This window comes from Conger conger, chromosome 2 (genome assembly GCF_963514075.1).
Source record: "Conger conger chromosome 2, fConCon1.1, whole genome shotgun sequence".
Taxonomy (NCBI): domain Eukaryota; kingdom Metazoa; phylum Chordata; class Actinopteri; order Anguilliformes; family Congridae; genus Conger; species Conger conger.
In genome coordinates this window covers 1728085-1753351 of record NC_083761.1, presented here as the reverse complement: position 1 = coordinate 1753351, position 25267 = coordinate 1728085, and the positions used below count along the sequence as shown (strand labels likewise).

General features: G+C 46.6%; 1 protein-coding gene across 30 annotated transcripts in view; it reads right to left on the bottom strand.

Moving 5' to 3' along the window:
* LOC133122808 (sodium/calcium exchanger 1-like) overlaps positions 1–25267 on the bottom strand; it is a 163285-nt gene that overhangs the window by 1076 nt on the left and 136942 nt on the right. For all 30 annotated transcript variants that reach the window (XM_061232982.1, XM_061233001.1, XM_061233002.1 and 27 more), the window contains 3 exons: positions 24286–24385; positions 7223–7498; positions 1–2746 (listed from right to left, as the gene is read on the bottom strand). The exon at positions 1–2746 is cut by the window's left edge and continues 1076 nt beyond it. In XM_061232982.1, coding sequence (XP_061088966.1) covers positions 2370–2746; positions 7223–7498; positions 24286–24385 — 753 coding nt within the window. In that variant the 3' untranslated portion in view covers positions 1–2369. The remainder of the gene's footprint in view (positions 2747–7222; positions 7499–24285; positions 24386–25267) is intronic.

Here is a 25267-nt window from a genome sequence, read left to right as displayed (position 1 = left end):
CAGCAGTTTACACCCTCCGTATGGGAGAGCCAGTAGAACTACACCCCAACATCCTCACTGGCCCTTAGGTCCGCCTACGATACCTTTTCATTTTTATTTACGAGGAAGATTTAAAGGTTTAAAGTTTTCAGCTTTCTCAGAAAAGATCACAAATTTCATGTCAATACTTGAAGAAGGCTTCCTTTTCGGGAAAAAATGAAAAAGATGTATCAAGGCTTCATACAACAGACAGATTAATCATTTTGGTGTTATTAAGAAACAAACTTCAACAGTAACATGTTATTCTTCAGTTCTATCTGGCCCAGCATCCAGGTTTGCTGTTCTAAATACACCCCTTTGGCAAAATGGAGCACATAAAGGTGAAGAATTTAGGCCATTATTTTTACACTAAGATCCCCAGACTAAAACTAGAGAGAGAACAAGAAAACATATCACTGGATTCCAAAACTGGATAACCAGCAGAAACAGCCACTCTAAGCATCCGTTTTATGGTTTTATAAATATCGGATCAAATTATTACTAAGTAGTTAATTGGTTTGGAGCAATCACTAAAGCATACAGTACATTGCTGGCTTTTGACCAACCAAATCTGCCCTACCAACTCAGGCAAAGGGCCTAAACTCCGTCAAACTGACCCGGGTGCTTTTCAGCTTACAAATGGCAGTTTATGTTGTGGTAAACGAAACAACGTCTAAATATAGATCTCCACAAATACACAGAAACATCAAATCTGCGCAAAGGTTTGAGAGCCCCTGCTAAGGCCAATACCGGGGCTCAGCGTTGGGTTAACAGGCTGAGAGAATCAGGACGCTCCTAATTCAGGTTTCAACTGCACTCTGGCGCCCCCTATGGCTTAGAATGGTAGAACATCCCAGCACATTATTTCTGAACCATTCTGTCTCTGGCAGGGCAAAGAGTAGAGAGAATGATAGAGAGAGAGAGAGAGACAGAGAGAGAGAGAGGTAGAGGAGACCAAGAGATAGAACACAGAGAGAGAATGAGGGATATATAGAGAGAGAGGGATAGAGAGCAACCTGGAGAATTTAGCACATTTTGTCACCTACACCTACATATTTTTGCAAAGCCTTTACATTCAGAAAAATTGCTTGATTATCACACTTATCGCACATTTAATTAAACAGCAACAAAGGGCATATTAAAATCTCAGCTCTGCCTCGCTGTCATTCCGCGGTGCTTTCCCATAACGCTTCCCTTTGCTTTCGGCTGAAAGAAAAACAAAGGCATGGCTTTCATCCCGAACGTGGGGCAAGAGACAAACACGCGTCCCCTGGCCTGATAATATTTCCTGTCCTCTGCAACCAAAAATCTATCATGTAATACAGTAATATGCTATAGGTAGCGACCATCCAATACAACACAACTCGTGTACCCAATTCCAAAGAACTACTCTTTGTTCTTTGTCATGAGAAACAATTAAATTCAACAGCTTTAATTTGAGCGCTTCTTCTGTTTCCTTCCCACCGCACACGACACTCTCCGGCAGAAACTGCAACACGCCGAGAAGCTTCGCGTGAACATCTTTGAGCTGACGTCAGATACATCTATAGCGCAACACCGTTTGATTACGAAGAAACCTTATGAAATTACGGGTCTAACAGGATATTAGCAGCAATTTCACTCGTACATGTGGTCTCCTCTTCCGTGGAGAGCGCGGCGTGTCGCTGCTCAGCACAGACACCCGATCCATCCGCTCGCCGAACGGCGCCTGTTTTCAGCCGCGGAGTCGGAGAACCGGCGTGGCGTAAATAATCTCATTTTCTTTTAGAAAATCATATATGTACACAAGATATGTCCAGTGGTTAGGTCTTTCATGAACATGAGACAGCAACTGAAAAAAATGAAAAATGAAACGGTACTCGACGTGGATGTGAAACGCCATTTTGAGGCGTCAGGGATGTTCTGCGCTGAGCTGGAAGAGGAGTCCATCGCCCCGGCTTCACACCCCCTTCTCCACGCAGAACGCCATAATCCCAGCTCCCATCACTTATAACTCCAATATTCCACCCATTCTTCCACAAAAAAAAGAAAGGAAAACCGAAGGTGGGGGAAGAGGATGAGGGGTGGTGGGGGAGGGGCAGGCGGTCGATGAGAAGTCTACAAATCTACAAAAAAACGTGACTTAAAAAAACAAAAAAAACATTGAGGCTTTCATTTTCCCCCTCAGACTCTACCATTATTAATATTGTTATTACTATTATCATTTACGCATAATTCATTTTCACCATCACCGCGATTATCATTATCGTAATTTGTCATCGTCGTGGTAATCTCGTTTCTGGCGCCCCCTGGCGGCCGTCCCCCGGCTCCGCGCGTCCGCCCCGGTGTTTCTGGCGCCCCCTGCTGGGCGCTCAGAAGCCCTTGATGTGGCAGTAGGCCTCCAGGGAGGAGAAGACGATGTACATGAGCCACAGGCTGAAGAACAGGGCGGTGGTGAGGAGCTTCGGAGTCCGCGGGCCCCCCAGCTCCCCGCCGATCTCGGGGCGGCGGCGGTACATCAGCACGCCCACGCACACGAAGGCGAAGATGGTGAAGAGGGTGACGGAGAAGGCCAGCGTGCCCGGGTCCACGCGGAACGGCCGCCCGTGGTACTGGTGGTAGATGGCGGCGATGGACCAGGCCACGCCGATGCCCAGGAACACGTTGACGGCGTTGCTGCCCGTCACGTTGCCGATGGACGCGTCCGCGTTGTGGTCCTGGATCGCCGCCACCTTGCTGGCGAACGTGTCTGAGAAAAAAACGAAAGCGAAGGAAAAAAACGTTCACACAACGTTCACACAACGTGCACACAACGTGCACACAACGTGCACAGGGGACCGCGGACCGTTTCAAACGGGGCGGAACGGTCCCCCCGTCTCGCTGGGTAAAGAGCTTTCTCCAAACTGTCTACATGGAGACATCGATTAACCCGGCTTTGCCCCAGGGGGGGGACTGGCCCCTAATCTAATTGAAGGCGTCAGCTAAATAGCTGTGATGTAGTATGATCCGTACGTAGATGTGGTGCAATGGTGCTGGAATGTGTCTGAAGCGTTGTAGAATCTTTATTAAAGAGGATTTGGCGTGAATTGTGGAACCTCCGCTGTAAAGGTGAGCAGATAGGTTCTGGCACGAAACTGGAGAAAGTATCTTCAGAGAGACACAGAGGGGGGAAGTAGAAATGCTAATGAGCCGATCCTTTTTTTGTGTGCAAACGACCTGTGCTGCCACACACACCTGCAGGGAGAGAATGGCTAATGACCCTCACGCGGGCGTTACCTCACACACACAGGACCCCGGGGAGCAGTTCCGCTCTGACACCACCAGGCTCTGTGTGGATAAACTCGAGCGATGCCCTGCTAATGGCTTACTCCCTCTCAGGCCACAGAGGAAGAGCCTTTCACCAGCACGCAGTTAATCCTCATTTGCACACACTCTCCAAAGAACATATTCATTTTCATATGCATCTGCGATATGTATGCACGGTTATATCTGGTGTGGGATTCAAGGTAAAACCGCGATTAAACTGCTTATCATTTGTCTGTGCAAGAAATATGTACAATGATTTTTATTTGGATAAAAATGTGTTCATTTGTAGTGAACATGTTGATGATAATGGACGATTTTACAGGGTCTATGATCATCAATATGTTTGCCATCGCCTTAGCAACGGCACACCTATAATAAACACTTTCAGTTTATACACATTTGCAATGTTTCGCTTGGTCCTATAAACCATCTGTCAGCAGGTGACAAATGAGGCATTTTTATCCAAATAAAGATTATTTTCTATATTTCTTGCGCAGACAAATTATGCCAAAAAACAAACAAACAGAAATTCTCCTTATGTTTGCTTTGTGCAACAAGAATATGATGTTAAATGAGGAATTACAAGGTTTAGCCTTGATAAGACACAGGGTCGAGTTCAACAAACATGTATAATTCTGTATAATTGTGTCTCTGCCAGCCTCTTCACAGACAGATCATTCCCCATTACTGCGTCAGAGCCACCATCCATCAGTGTTAGCCTGGCGGTGATTATCCCAACGAGAAATCCATCATTCATTACCATTCATTATCCCAGCAAAAACAAATCATAACATCCCAACACAAGGGTGGCAGATCGATGACATCACAAATGTGGCAGGCAAATGATGTCACAAAGGTGCCAGATCAATGACATCACAAAGGTGCCAGAGCAATGACATCACAAAGGTGGCAGAGCGATGACATCACACAGGTGGCAAGGCAATGAACAGAAGCAGAATTAACGGGGGTGCCATGGGCGCTGTTCTATACATTTTTTGGAATATATACTTTTAAGACGTGTTGGTATGGTTATGAAGACTGGACTGAGGAAGAAGTGAGTTTTGATTGAGAATGTCACAGCGCGGTGATGTGGTGTTGTGCTCGGTGCTCTGCCGGCGGTGTGTAAGTTTGGGAACGTCGCGGCCGTGTGCACACAGCAGCTCCTCCGGGCCGCGGCTGCTTCCCAGAGAGAGTTCTGAGAGCGGCTCGTTCGTGGGAAGGGCCGCCCGGCCTGTGTTTTGACAAGCGCAGTAACGCGCTGGTGTCAGCGGTCTGACGCGTCAGCGCCCGCGGACACGCGTTAGCCACTCCAGCTTTAACACCCCTCCTCCCTCCCTACACACACACACACACACACACACACACACCCCCCTCCCTCCCTACACACACACACACACCCCCCTCCCTCCCTACACACACACACACACACACACCCCCCTCCCTCCCTACACACACGCCGGGGAAACCCTGAGTTCCGGGAACGAGGCCGACCGCTTCGCCAATTACTCCACCAGCCATTAAAACAACATTTAGACAAGACAGGGGGGTCAACAGGGGGGTCACGTGACCGAATGAAACATGTGTGGAACAGACATGCAGCAGAGGCAGCCGGGGCTCACTGGGTTATTGTGACATCACAAGTTAAAGAGCGGCAGCTCGGAGTGGGACCTGCGGTTTGGATCAGGTGGAAAAATCTGGCAACCCTCTGCGCGGGATACACAAGCGTTGTTCCTACATCCGCTGACAGGGCCGCTGTGTCCAGGGTGACACTGATTGTTAATAACTCACTCACTGCTTATGACTCAGCACTAAAATCACATCTTTCTTGGGGGATTTTCTCAGGGGGCAGACTGGATTTATGTGTTTAGGGTTACGGGATATGTTTGTTCTTTCTGTCCCCGTCATCAAGCGCAGACTGAAGACGCACTCTATGCTGAAATATTCACACTTACGTATAATTATTTTACATTATTTCACTATTCTTAGTGTTCTAGTTGCCAAAACTGTGGTATTGCTTCTTCTCGGTCAGCTTATCTGATTATTCTACAGGGTAGACAGTCTCTGTGCGTTTTCACCCCGATGCGCTTGTGTGTACCAACACGCCCGTCGAGTGTCTTTAATTACCCTACCATCCTGCAAATGAGCTCTTCAATTAAAAACGTGTCATTTGCTGTCCTTATTAGGTTCATTTCAGTGAAAATAACATCTTACTCCGTCTAATTCTTTATTTAGATGGAGAAGCGTGCCGATCCGGTCGGGATTCCCAGATTCCGCTCTCCGGGAGTCTCGCGGTGACTGTGACCGTAAAGCTGATTGCGTGTCCTGAAATGCCTTCTCCATCCGTGTTCACGGGGGGTTTTCATCGACCGAACCACCTGCACCTCGATATTAAACGTGTTTCATTTCAGTCTGGTGATGCGGCAGAGATGGTCTCATTTGCTGTAATGACTCTTAATGCGGGAGCAGCTTATATCGATCACCGCGTCGGGCAAATTTGCCAAAGAAAACTGCCTGTCACGCTTTTTTAAAACTTTACCTGCATAAACACACACCTCCAATCAAAACACGCAAATTAGAAGTTTAATTAGACCTGAACTTAATTAGAAATGCAAATCAACAAGCGCATTTCTCTGGGAGCAGCCTAACAACCACGACTTTCTCCACTGTAGTTTCAAGGACACGAAAACTGGAAAAAATAGATATTTATTCAGCTTGCAGCTTTTTTGCTTTAACCCTTTGGAGAGCCGGGTTTTTGGAATGTTTTTTCAACATTCTAAATTCTAGGACTCAGTTAAGCTTGTGACATCAGCACTAGAACGTCCAGATAAGAACATTCTAATCACACATTTGTGACCTCACACCTGAATCAGCACAAACACAGTGCTGTTTTTTTCTTTTTCTTTTGCATATTTTAATAAACTCGCTCTCAGCATTTTGCCACTGATTGTTCCTTTAATGTTGTTTCTGAGTCTTTCGTCGTTTTGGGATTAGTATAGTCAGTTTTATCTCCCTTTTCCTCTGGGTGCGTGTGTGCCTCTCTGCTGTGCACTAATACCTTTTTAATTACAGCGTTTCTCTGTTTTAAATGTCAGTGAAGTGGTTTTCACATCAGGAAATATGTAAAGAAAAAGATTATGTTATAGTGGTGTGATGCTAATTATGATTCTTTTGATGATGATTATTATTACTAGAATTAGTACTACTTGTACTGCTAATATGAATGATAATAATACTAATACTACTACTACTAACAATAGCTAAAAATAATAGTGTCATTATTATGGTGTGATGATGACCATTACTACTAGAAATACAGTTATTATTTGATGATTTTGATTATCATGATGATGATCATTATTATTTGCAGAGCGGTACCTGTATTATTATGGTGGGTTGACAGTGATTATGAGTATTATAGTTATGTGATAGTTATTATTATGATGATGAGCGTACCTGGTACAGGTGATTATGGCGTATTGATATATGAGTATTATTATTGCTGAGCGTACCTGGTACAGGTGATATATGAGTATTATTAATGATGAGCGTACCTGGTACAGGTGATATATGAGTATTATTATGATATTGACCATACCTGGTACAGGTGATTATGGTGTGTGAGTATGATTATGATATTGACCATACCTGGTACAGGTGATATATGAGTATTATTATTGATGAGCGTACCTGGTACAGGTGATATATGAGTATGATTATGATATTGACCATACCTGGTACAGGTGATATATGAGTATTATTATGATATTGACCATACCTGGTACAGGTGATATATGAGTATTATCATTGCTGAGCGTACCTGGTACAGGTGATTATGGCGTATTGATATATGAGTATGATTATGATATTGACCATACCTGGTACAGGTGATATATGAGTATTATTATGACATTGACCATACCCGGCACAGACGTCCCCAGGGCCACGAACACCACGGCCGTGACGGAGTCCTTCAGGCCGATGGTACAGCCGAAGTGGGAGGCCAGGTCTCCGATGAAGGCGGTCAGCAGCCCGATCATGCTGATGGACACCACGAAGCACGCCCAGCCGTTCCAGTAGTCCGTGGGCGGCACGAAGGCGAACAGAACCTTCCAGAACACCGTCAGGAAGTGCATCACGTAGTCGAAGCACGAGGGCAGCTTCTCCTCACCGCACTCGTCGTCGTCGTCATCCTCACCTGCGCAGGAGGAAGAGGAGGAGGAGGAGGAGGAGGAAGGGGAGGGGGGGAGGAAGAGGGAGGGAGGAGGAGGAAGAGGGAGGAAGACGGAGAAAGAGGAGGAGGGAGGAAGAGGAGGAGGAAGTCAATGTGGATAATTCAGGAAAAACAGTAACAGAGCAGAGGGATCGATCAGACCACTTGTTCAAGACGACGATGGTTAACGGTTTAAAGAGGGCGTTGAACAAAAATGGCTGCTGAAAAGACAGAGAACAAAAGTTGACAATTATTGATGATGGGTGAGCAGTTAATCAGCTAGCTGGCATTGTTATACCAGCGTCCGTTTGAATGTAAAAGCCGTTGGTGTCAAACTAAATGAAATTTAAATCGTTCAACAATTACTGTTTGCTGCAAACTGTGGTTTGTTGCGGACATTCACCATCTTCAATGCAAGTTCAAATAGTAATTGTTTTGGAATCCAATACTGTTCTGCATTTCACTAAGCTTGCTTGGTGCATTTGAACAAATGAAATGATCCCAAAAGTATAAGCCCTGCCCATCTGCTCCTCCTCGTAGGCCGAACTGTGCCAGGCAAGATCAGTAGATCACAGAAAAGTATTTGAATCTAAAACAAATGCTATATGAACCCAGGTCTGATATCCACCCTGGGGAAAAAGAAAGACCTACAGCAACAGCCAAGCATAGGTATATTAAAAAAAGGGGTTTACATTTTGAAATATTCTCTCAAATCTATATGCAGTCATTATGAAGTCAGGCCAGGGAGCCCACACAGCAGCCTTAAGCACCCCAACATTCAGCGCTGCTGTTCATCCCAGCTCCCAATGAGCACACACTATATACAGCAAACATACTTTCATACTTTCATACTTTCATACTTTCAACCGAATTATTTTCTTTTATGACTCAGATGCACCCTTCTTTGCCTGGCATGGCTTTTCCCGCAGGTGTGCACAGCAGGAGAATTACACCTGGGTAACGTCTGTTTTACAGCCAGTGAGCTGTGTTTCCAATCTCGTATCTCCAGGTGCATTATGGGATTGGTCCAATTTTATTTCAAACACCCGCTTCCTTTCAAAGGCAGACCGAAAGGCTTTTTCCGCTGCCAAGCAGAACGAAACCTCCCATCACACACATTTAGGCAGATTTACACAAATTTACACTTTTGATTGCCGATGCCGAACAGAAACACGGAACCAACCGCTGTTAAATCTGCACCACAGGAGCGAGCCTTCAAAGAGGATTCAGACCCAGAATGCCTTTCACCAACACGTCCCAGAATCCCTTTCACCAACACGTCCCAGAATCCCTTTCACCAACACGTCCCAGAATCCCTTTCACCAACACGTCCCAGAATCCCTTTCACCAGGAGGGTGAATGAACAAACTGTGATGCAGATCACACACACACACACACACTCATACACACTCACACACACACAGACTCTCACACACACACAGACTCTCACACACTCACACACACACACACACACACACACACATATACACATACACACACACACTCTCACACACACACACACTAACACACACACACACACACACACACATACACATACACACACACACACACTCTCACACACACACATACACACTAACACACACTCACACACACACACACACACACACACACACTCACACACACACACACACACACACACACACACCTCTGAACGAGGCGTCGGAACAAAACGCTCCGTTGCCAGACGCCACGGCCTGCGGATCGAGCCGGAAAGCCGATCTCATTATCCCGTTTTCCTGCAGACGAGCCTGGTGTTCCCGCCGGAATGTTCCGGAGACTCGTGTGCCATGACACATCGACGCCGCACAAACCTGACCTGCCCGTCAGCATCAGGGAGAGCACAGAGGGACGAGCACGGAGGGACGAGCCTCTTTGGGTTTTTACTGCTCTGTTACTCACAATGCTGGGGTCACACAGAGGTCAGACACCCCGCATCATCAACAGGAGCCTGAGGACCAATCACAGCCTCTGACTGAACACCTGCGTGAGAAACCTCAGGCATTTCACCCTCTCCCACATAAACTCACACTGCACTGCATTGACTGAGTATAAAGCCATAATTAGGCATTTACAGAACTGCAGTAAAGAACATAAAACAGATCAGTTATTTAAAATCAGTTATTTAAATCATGTGAAGAGGCTGTCGCTGAAATCAGGGCCTTGCAAGAGCCGAGTCGGCTATATAATAATTACGATAATTATAATAATAATCCATCTATCCATTATTGAATGTGCTTATTCCTGCTCAGGGTTGAAGGGGGTGCTGGAGCCTATCCCAGCATGCATTGGGCGAGAGGCAGGAATACACCCGGGACAGATTGGCAATCTATTGCAGGGCAGTAATAATAATAATAATAATAATAATAATAATAATAGCAATATTAGGCCTATTTGTCCAGGCCCTGGCAGGTTAGATTGTGAATGAGAAAGCTGCAGCAGACCGAGGCAGCAGGTGGTGGCACCGGTCATGACCCCCAGGGGGCAGCAGAGTTCACACAGAATGACAGCAACTGTGACACAAGACAGGCCCCTTCTGGAGAGAGAACGACCATTACATTACAGTTATTTAAACTGACGCTTTTATCCAAAGCAACTTACAGTTAATTAGACTAAGCAGGAGACAATCCTCCCCTGGAGCAATGCGGGGTTAAGGGCCTCGCTCAAGGGCCCAACGGCTGCGCTGATCTTATTGTGGCCACACTGGGGCTTGAACCACCAACCTTCCAGGTCCCAGTCATGCACCTTAGCCACTAGGATACAGGCTGCCCGATCACGGCCCATCTCTGAACACCACTCGCATTTCAACCTCCACGCAAAACATTCAGTGTAAAATCAACCCGTTTTGATTTGCTATAATGAATAACTTGCTTAACTTATTTCTGTTATATCCATCTCCCATTACACCTCACCCGCCAGCATCCTCCTATCGCTGGGTTCCTCCTGAGATACCAGGAAGTTTATTCTCACCACTGTTTGAGAGTTTTTTACCTTGCATGCTGTTTTGGGGGTTCTGGTCAGGTGTCTGCCTTTCTGCTATCCTGTAAAGCATCTTTGTGAAACCTTCTGTACAAATACAACTGAATTATAGCATATAGCACTGTCCCTTTAACTCATAAAGAGTAGGTATTGCCCCTATTGGGCCCACATTAACACTGCCAGTGCTGATTTGACACTGGGATTTATAGCACCGTATATTTACACAGGCTTTCTTGTGAGTAAAACCTGAATCAGCGATAGTTTTGATGATGGGGAGGGACACTATCTCGCTGTAGGAGATGTTGTCTCCATGACCACAGAGGATCAGAGCAGGGGGGGAGGTTGGATTTTGGGGTGAATTCCGAGGCACTGACCCAACCTGGAGCCCTCGAGGCTGGGTCAGTGCCTCGAGGAAAATGGAGTCGAGCTCGGAGCCTGCCAGGCAACCATTGCTGAAGAGGTCCGTGGTGGTCTATGAGAGAAACCGCACGAGGCCGGTTAGCCATGGAGCCGCTAAAGCAGTTAGCCTCCTGGGGCCCTTAGCGCTCATGTTGCTGCTCTGTCCTAAAACAAAAGACCCTTGACTAATCAGAGCTGAAAACGGAGAGAGGATCGGCCTGGAAGAGAGACGGACAAAGAGAGAGCCTGACAACATTGTTTACTGCTGAAATATTTTGACATTCAAATGACATTTCTGTGATTTTTAAAAAGCCGGCTCGCCAAAAAGCAACCGCCCACTCAGAGGACCCTGCCTGCACTGCTGAGTTTTTCCGTCTGTAAACAAAAGAGGCGACGCGTTAACCGGATCCGAGGTGGCCGAGTCCGCTGTTCCAACGGGCCATCGCCGTGGTTACCGCAACACCTACTCCAGCACTCTGTAATCAGCTCCAGACCAATCCCAGCTCTGTCTCGCTCAGACTCTGACTGCTCATCTCCCGCGCCCAGTGAAGGGCCCACGATTTCACACCTCCTCACGAAACCGACGCCGGCCGCGAACGGACCGCAGAGGTGGGTCTTCAGCCTGACAGCGCTCGACATCGCAGAGGAACGCGAAAGAACGCAAGAACACAAACACAAACACAACCAATGAACAGGGGACAGGTTTTAAAGATACCGCACCCTTTACCACTATATTCAAAAACAATTTAAAGCCTTGTGCTATTGACTGAAAAACAAAAACAAACATCAACTCCCCTCATAATTCAATCATAATCGTGGTTTTGTTTTGTTTTTTGCTTATTATGTTATCATTGTCATTTATTAGAGATGAACTCTTTCAGTCCCAAGAGCGCCATATGTCACCCTCAACTTTATTCCTTTTCAACCAATCAAAATGACTGCTATACTATGACTTATACTTATATACTATGTTTTAAGGCCCTATTATAAAACCCGACTCAATTTTCTCAACCAAAGTCAAAAGTCCTTTCGATTTGGCTGGAGCCACTTCATATTGGGCGTGGGACTGAAAGGGTGTTCTGGGTGTTCTGAGCGTGTTTGTGTTTTTTACTGGCCGAGGGTTTCTTCCTGAGTGGGTCTTAGTCTCCCGGTCGTGACAGCGTAGTTGATATGGCCGGAGATACTCTTCTCCGAAGAGGCTTTCCAGCCTGCTGCCCAAAGCAACACTTGAGCGACTCCTCAGAACTTGACTTTGAGATTAGCTGAATTCTCAGGGGCAACACCCTCTGAACACCAGAGATGCCCTTGGACGAACACGCCATTCACACGCGCTGGAACTCCACGAGCAAGGCTTTGTGTGCTCGCCCGAGATAACGGCACGTGGTCATGTCCAAAGAGCACTGACTCCATCAGATTGTGACAACCTGTCAATCAACTGACTGCAACCTTTAAAATTTACGACTGAAACTGGGGATTTTCAAGCGGAGTGCCATTTGGTGTATCCTCGAGGAACGCAAGAGCAGTGTCATTTAAACTGCCGACCAGGGCGAAAATAATTAACAGTGAAGACAGTGAAAATGAAAGACCTCGGCCACTTCTTTGGTTTGGAAGAACACAAAGTTAAAAAGAAGCACGCTTTTAGGGTCAGAAGGGCATTCCACACGACTCATGACCTTTCGAAGCATGGCACTCGTCGAAATGGAAAGAATGTGCTCTTCACAAAGTCACTTAGAGTGCTACAGAAAGGTGCTAACAAATAAAACATATTATTATTACTATTATTACAACTCGTGAGTATTGTAGTACCGCGGCCCTAGTGTACTTTAAAGTGCACATCTTGCGCATTGAAAGGCTTTTGACATTTCCTCAGGTGTGTGGCCCCTGGCTGTGAGTCACACACGTCCCTGGTTTGGCCTTTGGAGAGAGGCACAGAAGGCCCCGTGTGCTTTTCTCCACAGCAAATTCATTTCTTCCACTTCTGAATTAATTTCCAAGTCCTGTTTACTTGGGTTTTTGTTTGGGATTGACGGTTGGACGATTGATTAACACAAAAGGCCAATAAATTATTCATGTGTGAAATGTATTTGCTGCCTAAATTGCATGTATGCTCGGCTACTTCCCGCCGTTTTCAGAGACCCACTTAACACCAATCCACAAGACCGCAGCACGCTGTGGGAAATATACTCCTGACAGGGAAAAATGCAGAAATCGATTTTGTGTGCGAGTTTTATTCATCAATAGAATTACATCAGAGAAGGAATGGCACATAATTACAGTGCTAATGAGCGGATGGACTCGTTAGTGCAAACCTGTAAGCTCTCCAGGGAGCTGGATTTGTGCGTATAAACGCCGTTAAGAAACTAACAGTTTAATCAGCAGCCATCCCATCCTGCCCCCTGCTCCTGCTGAACGGCTGAAGATAAGCAGGTGTGGGCTTGGTTAGTAATGGCTGAAGCTAAGCAGGTGTGCTCTTGGTTAGTACTTGGATGGGAGACCTCCTGGGGAAACTGAGTTGCTGCTGGAAGTGGTGTTGGTGGGCCAGTAGGGGGCGATCTTCCCACTTGTGAAATCATCCCCAATGCCCCAGTGCAGCGATGAGGACACTGAGGTCCTGACTCAGTGTGGTCATTAATGATCCCATGACACTCTTCGCAAAGAGTCGGGGGTTCCCCGGTGTCCTAGCTAAATTCCCAACCTTGGCTCTCTCAACCTCCCACCTAATCATTCCATGATTCAATTAGCAAAAAAATTGTTCTCGCCCTCTCCACCTCAGCTGGTGTGTGGTGAGGGTTCTGGCACAAAATGGCTGCCGTTGCATCACCCAGGTGGATGCTGCACATTGGTGGTGGTGGAGGGCAGTTTCCCCCACATCACTGTAAAACAGAGTAGAGTGTCTCTCCCTACCTATCTATCGATCTATCTATCCATCCATCCATCCATCTATCTATCTCTCTATCTGAAAGCTTTTACAGCGCTCTGTCTTTAATGATCCCTTCACATCAGGTGAATCTGCCGTTAGGTAATTATGCCACTATCCTCAACTTTCAATTAGAGTGGGACCAAAAGCTGGAGATAAAAGGGAGATAAAAATGGAACTAATCAGTGATGATTGCTGCCCTCGCTGTGGAAACCGTTAGCAGTGATGTTGCTTTCTGAAACGGCACGGTCTTTCAGCACATCTGCGAACGCCATTCCACGCGATTTTGCTGGGTCATTTGGACCTGACGCACCTGCCAGAGAGGCAGGCGTTCCAAAACATTTCTACCGGCGGAGCTGGGTATCAAAGGCAAGAATCAATACCCACAGTGCATCTCTTCTTTCTGAAGTGCTGAATAATGCATGGGCCGTGCGGGAGGGAGGGGCATCGAAAGCAGCTCTGTTTTCAGCCAGCCTGCACCTCCCAGCAAAAGAGATTCTGACGGATTTTGCGCTGTAAAGGAACTCTGAGTAACGTAACATAACGCCCTAAACGCATTACTTTATCATTACCTGTGCTGCAACATAGTTCCTCACATCGGTGATCGCTCGAGCCTGAGAGTAAAAAAAATTAATAAATAAAAAAAAAACCCCAGATGGAACCTGACACAGGTAATGAAGAGTCACACGGTCAGGCTCTTCAGCTGCCTGAGACGGAACAGCAGGGACTCAGACTCCATCTTGGCCCGACGGCCTTCTCCCCAACATCCCCTTCAGATCACTGTTTCCCCGACTGCGTTCATGCAGTTTAAAACCACTCAAATTACACTCCGGGTATGTATGTTACACTGTAAGTTCATTTCAGGTTGATCGGAAGCCGAGCTCTGGGCCTCCCTACTTCAGCAAGGTTTTCATTTGGAAAGAGGCAATCTAATAAGAATATATGATATTATTATATACTTGTATATATTACTATACGGGGCTTGAGCAAGCAATTTGGGTCCCCTTTCCCCCAGCACCCCAAACCTCTCTGACCCGGATGAGGACCCAGTTCTGGAAGGATGAGGCTTCACTGGGAGGTAAGGTGTTAAGTGTAATGTGCCGTTCTAAAGTTTGTCTTTACACATGCACATGCTTTTCGGGTAACGTTGTAATTTTAATTATGCAGGTGGTCTGAAGCCGGTACCCTTTACAGGCTAACCTTTGAGTGGGGGTGATGGTGCAATGCGTGCCTGATCTCTGGCGGCAGCTGTAGACTTCATGGTAAAATATTCAGCATCGTATAAAAATCAAAATAAATCATTGCTATAGGCGGCTGGGTGGCTCATTCGGGTAAGGCACCATGCTGTGGGCACGGATGAGCTCCCCGCTCTCAGATCCAATCCAGATCAGACCAGTGCTGACTAGCTCCTAAGGGTGATGTGCAATGGCTGACCCTCATTCAGGGAATGGAAGGGCTCAGTGGGTCAGGCGCTCATTTCCTTGCCCTCTCACAAACCCCAAACGACTGGGTGCCTGTGGACTGGAAGGTCCTCCTCCGACTCCACTCTGTGCAAACGTAGCTGTAGTCTGTGGTGTGAGGACACCCTGTCGTTCACAGGAGAACCTGACCTTGCTTCACTGTTTTTCCGTAAGAGCTGGAAGCTGAACGTCACTCACCCCACAGTCCCTCACCTTTCAGTGACCTCACCTGCCTCCCAACCTGACAAGGTGTCAACCGGCAAACGCTGTTTCCGCCACCAACAACACACCAACAGCGTGACACAACATGACTGAAAATAACTCTGCCCTTTTATCCGTCTTTGTATAGCACCTGTGACTAAACACTCACATCCCAAAGTTAATCCTGAAATTATGTTTTCTGCTTTTTTTCCCAGAGACGGCTTTTAACTAATTCAAAGCCCAAATTAAGCAGCAGATGCTAATGGATGGTTGCGAGGTGAGGATTTATTCTGAGAAAGAGCTGCCGTCTTTGTGAAATGAGCCCCCGTTTCCACTAGCGCTCCAGTGAGGTTATTAGCCAAACAGGAGGAAACAGAAGTAAGCTGCCTCTGTGTTTATGGTCTCTTATTCAGTCCGCGTTTTAAACATTAGACAAACGACGCTAGCTACGGAATCGGGTCTGGAGAGAGTGCCGTTGCTATTAAACGCTGAGGGTTTGATCAGGAAACTAAGCAGTAGGCACACTTAGAGGTAGGAAATGGCGAGCATTGCTGGGCTGAATGGCCTGTTGTCATCATTATGTTATGTTATGCTGTGTTATGTTAATTAATTGACTGCATTGTTAAGTTAATTAGGGAGGCAGAAAATGCTGAACCACAAATCCTTCTGTTTTCATGAGTGTGTTTGTGTGGAAGGAACTACACTGCGATTCACCTGGGACCCTTTTCCATTAGCTCTGACTACTATTGCATGTGTGTGTGAGTGTGTGCGTGTGTATGTGTGTGTGAGTGTGTGTGTGTGCATGTGTGCGCACATTCTTGAGTGTGTATGTGGTTATACTGGACACCCTGCTGATTGATCATAAACAAATTAATAAATGAAATTGGCTTATCCTTCCTTAGCATAAGGCTCTAGGACAGTACACAACGAGGAGAGCTCCTAGAGTTGATGTGTCAGTGGTGAGAGAGCGTAAGTGTGTTTTTTGGAGAGCTCCTAGAGTTGATGTGTCAGCGGTGAGAGAGCGTAAGTGTGTTTTTTGGAGAGCTCCTAGAGTTGATGTGTCAGCGGTGAGCGACCGTAAGTGTGTTGTTTGTTTCTGGAGCAAATTAAAAGCCCATTTCTCCCAGCAGGCTGACGGCTGGAGCAGCAGCAGGGCTGATCTCCCTCCCTCCCTCCCCTACTCTGCGTTCCCCCAGGGGACACCTGCACATCCAGAGTTTACTGCCCCGCCTTCCCATGGTGCTCTGCTTCCACACGCATCGGTGACAGAGCACAGTAAAAACACAGTTCACTCTGCTGCTCCAGGACTGACTCGGAATAACTGACACAGGCAGGGAACCAGCCTGCAGCCTTGTGGCTAAGGTGCTTGACTGGGACCCAGAAGGTTGCTGGGTCAAGCCCCAGTGTAGCCACAATAAGATCCACACAGCTGTCGGGCCCTTGAGCCAGACCCTTGACCCCACAATGCTCCAGGGGGGATTGCCTTGCTCACTCACCTTTGGATAAAAGGTAAATAATAAATTATTATAAGAAATGAACCAGGTGGGGAAGCCAAGATGGAGAGAGAGCAGTACTGGACCTACAGCAATGACATCACGGAGCACGGAATCCTGCGCAACAATAACGCAACTGCCATTTCTCAACTGCCAATTATTCAAATATACAGTAACTGCTTTTGGGTTTTTTTGCTCAAACTCTCAGAAATAAAGGTATCAAAAGTGCCAAAAAAGGTACAAATGTTCTTACAGAGTACATATGGTTCTGACTGGACTGACATGTACCTGGATAAATGCAAAAAGCTTTATTCAGGATGCACCTATGAGGCGTTACATCTGACATTCTCAGTCATTCCTGAAATGAAGCAGCCTTTTCATGGCTGTATACCTGGCTGAAAAGTGCGTGTGTGACACTTCTCATGAATCTTTCTGTAGTTAAGAACATGACTAATGGAAGACGCTACGGTTCGTTATGTGTGATGGACACACTCGTTAGTCTTTGATTGGTTATCAGGCTCTCTGAAAACGTGTTATGTTTATGTTTTCAAAACCAAACCTAATGTTAATTTTAAGATGGAATATTATTTTCTCATAAGTGAGGTGGAGGGGGGTCCATTATTCATACTGCTGTCTGCCACATAACCTGAGTCTCCCTACCCCCGTTAGAAGTGCTGTCCTTTTTTCTGCTGTCTGCTTGTGCTTATTATATTACGCCTTTATTATGCTGCTATTAAGACGCTATTAAACTGTTATTAAGCTGTTATTAAGCTGCTGTTTTTTGTATTCAGAAGCTAAGCTTTGGATTAGATCATTTTTAGTCCATCTTCACTCAACAGAGTTCTATTGTGTTTTCAGTTTTTTTTTATGGTGCTGTCTGGAAAATGTCAGTTTTGAAGCACTGGGTGATTTCTTGTTTGTAATTAGCGACACAATAAACCTGATTGCACAAACACACTTGACCCTTCCAAGGGCTCAACAACAAAACAGAAAAAGGAAAAATGAAAAGTGGCGACCTGCAGCAGTCTTTAATCTGGCATGTTAACAGAGCACAAACACCCCATCGTCCCCCAACTACAGACCGGCAAATATTCACAAAAGCACCGCACAAACCTGAGACTCAAATCAGCCCAAAAAATGCCTTTCAACAAGAGATTCTGTTTCTCAAAGGCACCACTAATGGACAGAGAGGAACCGGTTTATTTTTATAACACACTATATTTATGAATGAAATCTGCCACATAAATTCAGATAATATTAATAACAATGTCTCCTCTCCCCCACTTCCCCCTCCTGCTCTCTCACCAAGCATCGTTTATAGTTCGGCAGTGTATAATCGACAGTCAGAACGTCTTTTACTTTATGCTAGAGCGACGGAGGATTTGACGTCATCACCATCATCGTTGTGCCCATCGCTGAGACATTAATTGTATTGAACTTTGAGCCCATTACTGGCTTTTTATAGAATTTTCTCTTCTGTAACTATCTTTAGCGAAGCGTCATAAACTAGCTTCCATATCTCGAGCCCTCAATGACTCCACTTTGGCGATGCGTTCTTAGTTTATACTTTTTATAAGCGCCAGTGTTCAGAATTAAAGTCGAGCGATAATGACACGTAGCGATGTCCATCGTCCGATCATACATCGCCGGACTATAAACGGGCCTTTACAGTCTGAAAATAACATTTTATCAACATCAACATCGCAGTGGTGTGGACTAAACCACACATAAAACATGAATTACAGACTTTAACACCCCAGATTTTATAACCACCAGGATTTTTATCGGCGCTTAAATCCCAAACCCCAGGGTATACAACATTAACCAGCCGGGATTACGCTGAGATATAACCACTGAGGCGGCAAGTCCCCTGCGGCAATGAGGGCCCTCATTCGCCGGAGCCGCTGTCAATCAACCCTTGTTATTGTTCCATTGCAGAAACGGAATAGACAGAAAATTAATTGAAATAAACAGTATTAACAAGCGCAACCATGTGCAGAACACGGACAGGTGGAGATAGACCAGACCATTATAAACCAGGAGAACTCATATCACAGTAATAGCACACACTGCCTTATTGTGTAAATATACATATTGTAATCCACATTATGGTATTTATTAACACTAATGTATGAAATCAAATCAAATCAATTTTATTTATTAAACAGAAAAAAGCAAAAACAACAGTTTAAAGAATAATCACACGGACCGCACATATATTCTGTACGATATCAAATTAGATATCCGTCAAGACTAACGAAGATGTGATGATAAATCACTACCTTTCTTGACTTCTGTAATATTAATATTTGCTTTTAGACGGGTCATTGCAGGTTCGATTCCTAGGTGAGATCCTCCCATTGTACCCTTGAGCTGAAGGCACTTCAGTATATATGCAGCTGTATAAATGGATACACTACGTACGTAAACAAAAGTTGTGAAAGTTTCTCTGGATAAGAGCATTGGTCACAAAATGGCAGGAGTGCCAGCACGAGCTGGAAACCTAACCGGCAGAACACTGTCAGCGCACCCGTGAGATACTAAAGGTAAAACATACTGAACAGAACACTGTCAGCGCACCCCTGAGATACTAAAGGTACAACATACTGAACAGAACACTGTCAGCGCACCCCTGAGATACTAAAGCTGCAAGATACTGAACCCGAATTGCTTCAGTATATCAGTATCCAGCTGTACGAATGGATATTATGTACAAAATAGATGTACAGGAAAGTTGCCAGTCCCTAGTGCACCCCCCCCCCCCCCCCGGATCAGGTGACGGCTGCCCTAACTCAGTGGTGCACCCTGGGACGGAATCCTGGCAGCGGTGGGCTCATGAATATTCATGAACAGACACAGTTCGTTTCATCGCGATTGGCTGCTACAATGACTCCATTTCCATAGCGATTGCAATCAGAAACCAAACATGCTGTGTGGTGCTAAATCTGTTGAATATTCATGTGTACCTAGCCTGACCTCGAATATTTGGGATTAGAAACACTTTAGATGTAAAGTGCAGAGATTTTCCCTCAATTAGGAGCTTTTACTTGGCTTTGAGGACAGAAAAAAAAGCACCCAGCTTCTAAAGTAAGGCACACAGCTTCTAAAGTAAAGCACCCAGCTTCTAAAGTATAGCACACAGCTTCTAAAGTAAAGCACCCAGCTTCTAAAGTAAAGCACCCAGCTTCTAAAGTAAAGCACACAGCTTCTAAAGTAAAGCACCCAGCTTCTAAAGTATAGCACACAGCTTCTAAAGTATAGCACACAGCTTCTAAAGTATAGCACACAGCTTCTAAAATAAAGCACACAGCTTCTAAAGTAGAGTACATGGTTTCTAATATTTTACTAATAGACGTGTTCTCAATCTGTATTCAGGTCATTTTATCATCAGTGTTCTAATTTTGGATAAATAATTCTCATTAAAAACCCTTTTGGTAACATGACTTTTTTTATTTATTGAAATTGGTGATGATGACGTTGATGGTAAACACAAATGTTTATGATATTTATCATCGCGGTGATATGATAGAAAGGGCCACGCGAGAGAGAGATCTAGGAGAGGAAGAAACAGAGAGCGAGAGAAAGAAAGGGAGACAGAGAGAATGAGGGAGGAGAGTGAAGAGAGTGTGAGAGAGAGAAAGAAAGAGGGAGAAATGGAGAGAGAGTGAGAGAGGGATAGAGGCGAGAAAGAGTGCACGATTGTCTGCACACTCCAGATCACAGCGGTGATGAGAGCTGATAACTTTGATCGGTCGTTCCAAAACATGGGCAAAAGAGTGGGGGAGAATCGGTGAGACAAAATAAATCTCCAAAAACAGGAAATGATGCGCTTGGAGCTCCTTTCTGTCAGCGGCTGATGAAGCGCCCCCCCCCCGGCGAAACCCCCCCTCATCGACCCCCCCAATCAGGGCCCCCCCTCCCCCTGACCCACCGCTGTTCGCTGAATCAGTGATTGTTCTCAAACAGACGGCGGCACCTGCGGTGACATCAGCAGATTTGGGGGATGTTTGTTTGTCACGATTGTGTTCATCATTAATCAGCCCCGTCTCCTGGATCCGGTCCTGGCCCGGGGCAGGCTGGGGGGGAGGGAGGGGGGGGGGGGCCGTGGAACTCCCGGGGCAGGAGTGCGGATGCCAGATTAAATAAATAACTGTGTGTTTTCCCCAATTTCCTGACTTCTTTGGTACTGTACCTCCTAGTGCTGATTGCTAAGATGATAAATCAAATTTTATAAAAGCTCCTGCCTTTTTCCTCAGACTTCTATAGCCACACTCTGCTACAGAACCGTACATAGACTTACATAATCATGGAGTCACAGAATCACAGTCTGTGCCACAGGATTATTGTGTTGCAGAGTCACAGATTCAAAGAGTCAAATAGTCACCGTCAAACAGGCGGAGAGTCCTGAGGCAGGAGTTAATCGAGTTAAACGGACACACTGGTGCCGATGGTAAATGAGCCAGTATGGAGCAGCGTCTTCATAAAAGACAAGCAGGAACAAAGATACGTCATTCTTAAATCACACACAGCTTTCCCGGCTCTTTCTGAGTTTAACCGTGGAGGAAGACCAGCAGAATGGAAGTGAGACATAAGAGATCTATCATCTTTTTACCAACATAAGCAGCTCCTGTCCTTTTAACTCAACCTCACTGTCATCGCCTTCCCGGGCAGAGGAATGTGTCCTCTGTGTTTGACCCAGCCTGGTTACTGAGGAGCAGAGTGCAGCCACAGTGTGTCACCCGGGGACCAGCTCCAGTGGCCAGAGGCCAGAGCCTTGGTCGAGGGCAATGGCAGGAGTGCACCGTCTATTTTATTTATCAGAAATCAGAAGGGTTGCTGGAGGAGTCTGAACCCGGCAGGGGAGCAGGGAGCCAGGCCCTGATCGGGCCGGGATACCATAAAGCCAATCAAAGCCTCTCAAAAGGAAAGTACCAGCCAATCAAAATCTCTCAAAACTAAAGTGCCAGCCAATCAAAATCTCTCAAAAGGAAAGTGCCAGCCAATCAAAATCTCTCAAAAGGAAAGTGCCAGCCAGTCCAAAATCTCTCCCCCAGGTGGTGTTGAACGTGGACGCTCTCTCTCGTGATCTCACAGCGGGGAGCGGAACCCCCGCGGCTCCGCAAGGTTTCATCGCCATGGCAACGGCGCGCCACACACACCAGGTAACGAGAGAGAGGAGAGACACACACCAGGTAACGAGAGAGAGGAGAGACACACACCAGGTAACGAGAGAGAGGAGAGACACACACCAGGTAACGAGAGAGAGGAGAGACACACACCAGGTAACGAGAGAGAGGAGAGACACACACCAGGTAACGAGAGAGAGGAGAGACACACACCAGGTAACGAGAGAGAGAGGAGAGACACACACCAGGTAACGAGAGAGAGGGAGAGACACACACCAGGTAACGAGAGAGAGGAGAGACACACACCAGGTAACGAGAGAGAGGAGAGACACACACCAGGTAACGAGAGAGAGGAGAGACACACACCAGGTAACGAGAGAGAGGAGAGACACACACCAGGTAACGAGAGAGAGGAGAGACACACACCAGGTAACGAGAGAGAGAGGAGAGACACACACCAGGTAACGAGAGAGAGGAGAGACACACACCAGGTAACGAGAGAGAGGAGAGACACACACCAGGTAACGAGAGAGAGGAGAGACACACACCAGGTAACGAGAGAGAGGAGAGACACACACAAGCTCTTTCATCCCATGAAGTGCACCACCGGCAATACATAATGTAGAGAACAGACCATTCAGCTCAGACATAACATAAAAAACATATAAATACATAATGGAAAAAGGGCATTTAGCAAATCCATAGCATAAAAATATATGAATACATATTAATAAGAACAGGCCATCCAGCCAGTATAGAACATAAAAGCATAATGTAGAGAAGTAGCCATTCAGCCCATCTGCAACACGAGAACATGACAAAACATAACGAGGGGAACAGGTCGGCCCATTACAGGATATCACACAGCAGTCTCTCATCCGGACCGACGTACAATAAAGTGCACTGAAGACCCCCGCATTTCACATTTCACATTTGTTAGCAAACGTAGCACTTCTGAGACGTCTGTGATGAAATACCAGCCGCCGCCACAAGGGGGAGCGATGAGTCCCACGTGTCAGTGCTGCTCAGACCACCGTCAGGATCGTGTTAAACAATCCACCTGCCCTCAATGCCACCCACACACTGAAAGATGTAGGAGTTCAATACGGCCAGCAAAGCTTCCACCTCAAGCACAGCAATATTTCACAAAAGTAATAAACACCCTCTGAAATACAAGCTCAGCCCTCCTACCATTACCACACACTGCTGCCCCGGATTATGGATGGGTTTGCTGATCCTGGATCCAGGTGTGAAATCCAGCTATGACCAACTTGAAATGACCACGACCAGCAGTTTCAAAGCATAGCTTGAGCTGGTCAAACCATGTTGAGTATGGAGTTGGTCTGACCTGGTCAACCACCCACTGTACCAGCTGTTTCAAAACCTAGCTTGAGCTGTTTTTTTCAGACATAGCCACTAGTGAGGGTAGACCGGATGCTAACAGACATAGCCGCTAGTGAGGGCTGACCGGATGCTAACAGACATAGCCGCTAGTGAGGGTAGACCGGATGCTAACAGACATAGCCCCTAGTGAGGGTAGACCGGATGCTAACAGACATAGCCGCTAGTGAGGGCTGACCGGATGCTAACAGACATAGCCGCTAGTGAGGGTTGACCGGATGCTAACAGACATAGCCGCTAGTGAGGGTAGACCGGATGCTAACAGACATAGCCGCTAGTGAGGGTTGACCAGATGCTAACAGACATAGCCACTAGTGAGGGTTGACCAGATGCTAACAGACATAGCCGCTAGTGAGGGTAGACCGGATGCTAACAGACATAGCCACTAGTGAGGGTAGACCGGATGCTAACAGACATAGCCGCTAGTGAGGGTTGACCAGATGCTAACAGACATAGCCACTAGTGAGGGTAGACCGGATGCTAACAGACATAGCCACTAGTGAGGGTAGACCGGATGCTAACAGACATAGCCGCTAGTGAGGGCTGACCGGATGCTAACAGACATAGCCGCTAGTGAGGGCTGACCAGATGCTAACAGACATAGCCGCTAGTGAGGGTAGACCGGATGCTAACAGACATAGCCCCTAGTGAGGGTAGACCGGATGCTAACAGACATAGCCGCTAGTGAGGGCTGACCGGATGCTAACAGACATAGCCGCTAGTGAGGGCTGACCGGATGCTAACAGACATAGCCGCTGCCCAGCGTAGCAGCACTCACCGGCGCTGACTGTGATGGCCTCGATGAACTGGTCCCTCCAGCTGTTCGTCCCCACCAGCAGGGCCAGGTTGGTCTTCTTTATGAGCTTATCCACCGTGTTCTGCACAGAGAGAAACACACAGCGCCATTTTTAGAGCTGCGCAACACACGCTAATCTGTCCCCACACGGCACCGCACAGCGCCACATAGCATCAGATAGCATCACATACAGCAGAATAATAATAATAATAATAATAATAATAATAATAATAATAATGTAGCATCTTGCATTACCGGTACTTGGCTGCTCATTGTTATTGTCAGAAATAATGTTACCGTGAAGATGAGAATATATGTACATGTATGGGGCGGCCTGTAGTGTAGTGGTGAAGGTAAATGACTGGGATACGCAAGGTCCGTGGCTCTAATCCCAGTGTAGCCACAATATGATCCACACAGCGTTTTGGGCCCTTGAGCAAGGCCCTTAACCCTGCATTGCTCCAGGGGAGGATTGTCTCCTGCTTAGTCTAATCAACTGTACGTCGCTCTGGATAAGAGCATCTGCCAAATGCCAATAATGTAATGTAATATATTTAATATGATTTGTAAACTGCAAGAATCTTACTGGTGTCCAGCCAGCCCTGACCCAGCTCATGCATTTTAATGAGCCAACTGTGCCCCCGTGCTGGCTGGGCAGAATTGCTTTCCCTCTGAAAGGGAATTAGGGGAAATTGGCGATGTCTCTAAAAGAGAAATGACTGCGCTTTCTGCCCCCCCCCCCCCCCCCCCCCCCATTTGGGTCAGGGAAACCTGAGATCACGGTGAGTCAGAGCTGCTCCAGGGAGACGAATGAGGGGGGGTGAGGTGAGGGCGCGGGGGGGAGGGGGTTACGCATAAAAAAAGGGAAATCCATGGTGCAGATCGATCTGTCTCCGGCGGGGGAACGGGAATCTCTCCAGCGACTCGGACACGAGACACCGGAAGGGTGACTGGTGGCTGGGCT